General features: G+C 48.8%; 1 protein-coding gene across 1 annotated transcript in view; it reads left to right on the forward strand.

Annotated features, from left to right (window-relative positions):
- LOC137533424 (farnesyl pyrophosphate synthase-like) overlaps window positions 1–6,000 on the forward strand; it is a 98,346-nt gene that overhangs the window by 87,969 nt on the left and 4,377 nt on the right. Inside the window, exons 6-8 of the mRNA XM_068254818.1 lie at window positions 25–147; window positions 5,665–5,753; window positions 5,894–5,966. Coding sequence (XP_068110919.1) covers window positions 25–147; window positions 5,665–5,753; window positions 5,894–5,966 — 285 coding nt within the window. The remainder of the gene's footprint in view (window positions 1–24; window positions 148–5,664; window positions 5,754–5,893; window positions 5,967–6,000) is intronic.

The following is a 6,000-nucleotide window of genomic DNA, read 5'->3' on the forward strand; positions in this document are numbered from 1 at the left end:
TCTGATTTATGTATTCTGTTACAGGATGGCATTGGAATGAGTGCGGTCAATGATGGCTGCCTGCTTGAATCCTGTTTGTACCAAATCCTGAAGAAGTACTGCCGTGGGCAGCCATACTACCTGGACTTGTTGGAGCTCTTCCTGGAGGTGGGCTTCCTTTGTAGAGTGATTGAGGATTCAGAAATCAGCCATTCAATAAAAGGCATTTTTTATGGCCGATTCTACCGCAATATTGTCAGACCCCTGACCTGCTGCATGCTTGTTCAGGGTCTATGGTTGATAGAATTAGAGGCAGAGGGCCAACACGGCAGCCAGGCAGCTGGTATTGCTTAAAAGGAGATAAATATGGTAGCCTCAATATTATTCTCACCTCGGGTTCCCTTTAAAAGTGCAACGCAAAGACAGAGGGCCCAAGTTTTGGTGACCCTTTCCCGAGAAAATTCACATAATTGTGCAGGTTTTCTCAAGAAAATACACGTAATGTGAGCAGATTTGAACAAAAAACACGTTCAATAACCCCAATATGCACAATCGTTATCAGATATGACCCCAATATGCACAATCGTTATCAGATATGACCCCAATATGCACAATAGTTATCAGATATGACCCCAATATGCACAATCGTTATCAGATATGACCCCAATATGCACAATCGTTATCAGATATGACCCCAGTATGCACAATCCTTATCAGATATGACCCCAATATGCACAGTCGTTATCAGATATGACCCCAGTATGCACAATCGTTATCAGATATGACCCCAATATGCACAATCCTTATCAGATATGACCCCAATATGCACAATGCTCAGCAGATCTGACCCCAATATGCACAATGCTCATCAGTTCTGACCCCAATCAGCAGCACCACCTGAAAAAGAAAAGAAAAACCCATTTACTCACCTACAGTCAAAAGACCTCCTGTCCCGACCTCCTCCTCGACCGACCTCTTTGTGGCACGCAGCTCCCAGCTCTTCACGTGACTTCCTGCCTGCAGCTTGCATTACCCGGTGAGCAGGGCTACGGGAAAATGGCCGCCCGAAGCCCTGCACTGCAGACTCCAAGTCTGCAGAGCAGGGCTTCGGGTGGCCATCTTACCGTAGCCCTGCTCTGCTGCTTCGGGCTGCTATTGTGAACTGACTCGGCGTCTCTTAGACGCCTAAAGTCAGTTCACGCCAGGGGGTGCTTTGGGGGTGCTTGGACAATTCTAGGGGGTGCTTGAGCACCCCCTAGCACCCTCCTGGCGCCGCCCATGCTGGCAGCCCTGCTGATCCTCTGTCTCTAATACTATTCGCCATAGCCCCTGAACAAGCATGCAGCAGATCAGGTGTTTCAGACTTTAAAGTCAGATCTGACAAGACTAGCTGCATGCTTGTTTCTGGAGTTATTCAGATACTACTGCGGAGATATAGACCAGCAGGGCTGCCAGGCAACTGGTATTGATTAAAAGGAAATAAATATGGCAGCCTCCGTATACCTCTTACTTCAGTTCCCCTTTAATGTCACCAGCGCCCGCTACATACACGCGGTAGTGCAGCATAGCATGCGCTCCTAAATAACGCGCGCTACCTTTAATTTATGGCCGTTTCTACTGCAAGATGAGATTGGCCCAAAATGTTGCCTATATACCACGTAGGGGCTTTCTGTAAGCCCCTACGTGGTATATGCTGCATGACAGGTAGCATTTTGGGCCAATCACATCTCACAGTTGGAGCAGCCATAAATTAAAGGTAGCACACGTTATTTAGGAGCGCATGTTACGCTGCACTACCGCGTGTAGGGTGTGGCGCTGTATTTAGCGGGCGTTGGTGTCATTAAACCTGCAATGCTTTAGCAGTGCAACTTGATGAATCAACCCCTTTGTCTTTAAATTACATGTGTCCTTCAGACATTCTTACTTTTTTAGGTTTTTTAGGTTTTTTTGTGTTTTTAACCAGTTATGCCTAACTGGATGCATATATTCGTCCGGAAGGCGCAGCTCAGAGGCATTCTGGACGAATATATTTTTCCAGCGGTGTTGCGCCGGTTGCTGGGAACGATTGCGGAAGGGGAATGAGTGTTCCCCCGAAGCAACTGATCCCCTGTGAATGAATCAACAGGAGGCATCTTGATTAATTAAAATAAAGCACTTCCTGGTAACTTCCAGGAGAATTCTTAGCAGGGATGCTCTTAACTTCGAATTTGGATGAAATTCAAATAGGGTTATTCGAATTTCATCCTACTAATTACAGCAGCTGTGCGGGTGGCCAAAGGGGGGGGTTAATATTACCCATCAGGCGTCTTCTTCGCTCATCCCTCGGCGCCTCCCAAGCTGCGTTCAAATCCGGAGTCACGTGACTATACACTTCCTCCTTCAACCCGGAAGGAGGAAGTGTATGTAATCACGTGACGCTGGATGTACCACCCAAAGAAAGTCTAATTTGTGGTGGAAAAAAAGAAGATATAGATTGTATCATTGTGATACGTAGTAATGAAGTTATAGGTGAATGAATGGGAGGAGCGCTGAAAGGTGAAAAATTGCTCTGGTACAGAAGGGGAAAACCCCTCCGTAGTGAAGTGGTTAAAGAGAGTCTGAAGCGAGAATAAATCTCGCTTCAGGCCTCATAGATAGCAGGGGCATGCGTACCCCTGCTAAAACGCCGCCTGCTAAAACGCCGCTATCCCACGGCTTAACGGGGGTCCCTTCACCCCCAAATCCCCTCCGTACAGCCGGGGAGTGCTTCCGCATTGGGGCAGGGCTAACCGCCGCAGCCCTGCCTCCCGCGCTTCTATCAGACGTGTACCTCCGCCTCTCCCCCGCCCCTCTCAGTCTTCCTTCACTGAGGGGGGCGGGGGAGAGGCGGCGATGCGCGTCTGATAGACGCGACTAGAGGCAGGGCTGCAGCCGTTAGCCCTGCCTCCAGGAAGAAAAAATTCACGACCAAGTTGACGACCAAGTCTTGCGGGGGTGGGTTTGGGGGTAAAGGGACCCCCGTTTAGCCCTCGGGATAGCGGCGTTTTAGCAGGGGCACACATGCCCCTGCTAACTATGAGCTCTAAAGCGAGATTTATTCTCGCTTCAGAGTCTCTTTAAAGGGTACAATATGTCAAAAAAAAACGAATATGCAATGGGTAGAGGAGTATGAGCTAATACTTACCGCACCTTCCATTCCCCTCTGTCAGCCGCCGTTCTCCTGTAATCAAACCCGGTCTTCTGGCAAGTCAGACGACTCTCCTGGCCTGTAATCTGGACATACTGCGTCATGCATGGGCAGTATGTGCTTTCTGCTCCTCCATGGTCGCTACGTCATTATGCATGTAAGACCATGATGGATTACAGCAGAAAAGCGAAAACGGTTTTTAAAAAATCTGCATCGCCATAGATTTACATGACTTCCAGTCTGCCGTACCTCACCAGACATGTGATACTACCAACGTATTGCATCGCATCCAGTGTGAAAGACCCCATAGACTTTCATTGCCCTAGCACCACCCTGCGGTAAAAAAAGAGAAACGCACCACAATTAAAACGCGTTTCACACTGCTGCAAGGAAAGGAAAAGCCCACCCCTAGCATCAGAGAAGACCTTATTGGCTACTGTAGAGTTACTCAGACAACTGGCATCAAACAAGTGACAGCGCTCCAGACTGAAAACTGAAATGAAAGCCAACAGAGGCATGCAGAGCCTGCTCTGGGGTTAAATACATGCCTTGGATGCAAATCAGATGCAAATTATGTACTAATTCCTAATCTAAAAATTTGAATGCAGATTGAAGCACATGAATGCAGGTAGCCAAAAAGTATATTTACGTCAATTTTGTACAGCAGGAGAAATTGGCAGCACTTTTAGACAGAGGCTGTACCCAATTTAGCTTTTTGCAAAGATGTGCAGAGCTCCAAAATATGGACAAAATTACACAACATGCATTCAAAACATGTACAGTAAAGGAGGGTGTTAGCTTCAGTATAAATAATACAGTATGTGCACAAATTATTCCCACTAGACTTCCCCATAGCAATGACGGGCCCTTTGCTGTACCTGTTTTGAATGCATGCTATGTAATTTTGTCCATATTTTGGAGCTTTGCACATCTTTGCAAATAGCTAATCCGGGTACAGCCTCTGTCTGAAAGCGCTGCCAATTTCTCCTGCTGTACTCAGGCAACTGGCTAGAGAGACACTTTGGGGATCTTAAAGGACGACTATTACAAAAAAAAAAAATCAAATACATGTGTATGCATACGTATAAAATGTACATTTGCCCTAGCGTCCAGCAGGACGTTAGCAATCAAATTATATAATTTTCATAATCATCATACTGTAAGTATGGTATCTTTTAAAACTGCAAAAATCATGCAATACAGCTATTCCAAATCTGACAGTCTAGTCTCTTGCTGACTTAACCCTCCTGGCGGTAAGCCCGAGCTGAGCTCGGGGTAAGCCGCCGGGAGGCACCGCTCAGGCCCCGCTGGGCCGATTTGCATAATTTTTTTTTTCCTGCACGCAGCTAGCACTTTGCTAGCTGCGTGCAGTGTCCGATCGCCGCCGCTACCCGCCGATCCGCCGCTACCCGTCGCGCCGCAGCCGCCCCCCCCCCCCAGACCCCGTGCGCTGCCTGGCCAATCAGTGCCAGGCAGCGCCGTGGGGTGGATCGGAGTCCCCTTTGACGTCACGACGTCGATGACGTCGGTGACGTCATCCCGCCCGTCGCCATGGCGACGGGGGAAGCCCTCCAAGAGATCCCGTTCTTTGAACGGGATCTCTTGATCTCCGATCGCCGGCGGCGATCGGAGGGGCTGGGGGGATGCCGCTGAGCAGCGGCTATCATGTAGCGAGACCTCGTCTCGCTACATGAAAAAAAAAAAAAATTTTTTTTTAAAAACGTATTTGCTGCCCTCTGGCGGATTTTGTCAAACCGCCAGGAGGGTTAAGCTAAGTACTCACGGGGGACAATTGTAGCTGTCGCTAGCACACGGGAGCGTGTGCGCGACAGTTCGGCGACAGTTCGGCGACAGTTCGGCGACAGCTCGTCGCCAAGTCCCTCTGCATCCACATGGCAGCAGAGGGATTAGCGATGCGGCGGAAGCTGTCGCCGAGGTTCCTCCCCCCCCCGCCGGAAGCTCCGTGTGCTGTGTGTGGGTAGCTGTCGCTAGCCCGCATACACATGCGGGACTAGCGACAGTTCCGGCGAGGTTGCGGCGACGGCTGTAGCCGGCGATTGAACATGTCAATCGCCTGGCGACAGCTCCGACAGGCGACGGTTCGGGGCGCGCGCGTCATACACATGGGCGAACTGTCGCCACAACATGCGCGTGCCACGCAGTTGCGTCGACGGCCGTCCCCCGTGAGTATGGACCTTAAGATGCCCTCTATGGCAGTAACAAGCCAAATGTTTCTATTCAGCTGATGCTGACACTTCTGTGTGAGCTGCCTGCTAAAGAGAGATTCTTTTATTCCCAGTAATTAAACAACACATTGTCAGCTCGGGGTGACAGCTGCAGCCACATGAATAGGCTGACCCCAGAGTTTTTTCGCTGTGCTGTCCCTAGATGGGCAATTTGGATTGTACTCGTGAAACACAATCAGAAAATTGATTGATTGCGTTTTTTCACAAATTGTTCATGACAACCCTCTCTAAAAACTGAGCTCTCTTTCCACGTCTCTCATCTGTCATCTGCAGATTTCATATCGAACAGAATTGGGTCAGGCGTTGGACCTCGTCACCTCTCAGCCAGGGAAAGTGGATTTGGAGAGATTTACAGAGACCAGGTGAGAGATATTCCTTTGATCACTAGTGACCTTTCTGTAGACCTTTTGCCATGTCCACCAGAGCTGACCACGTGTGAGTTCTATGGGGATACTGTGACCTGGACTGTGTATTTATTCTGCAATTCTCACCTCTCCTGCAGGTTTAAGGCCATTGCGAAATTCAAAACTGGATTCTATACATTCTATTTGCCTGTTGCTGCAGCCATGTATATGGTAAGTTAAAGGAAATCTCCAATAAAAAAACACT

This window comes from Hyperolius riggenbachi, chromosome 9 (assembly GCF_040937935.1).
Source record: "Hyperolius riggenbachi isolate aHypRig1 chromosome 9, aHypRig1.pri, whole genome shotgun sequence".
Classification (NCBI taxonomy): Eukaryota; Metazoa; Chordata; class Amphibia; order Anura; family Hyperoliidae; genus Hyperolius; species Hyperolius riggenbachi.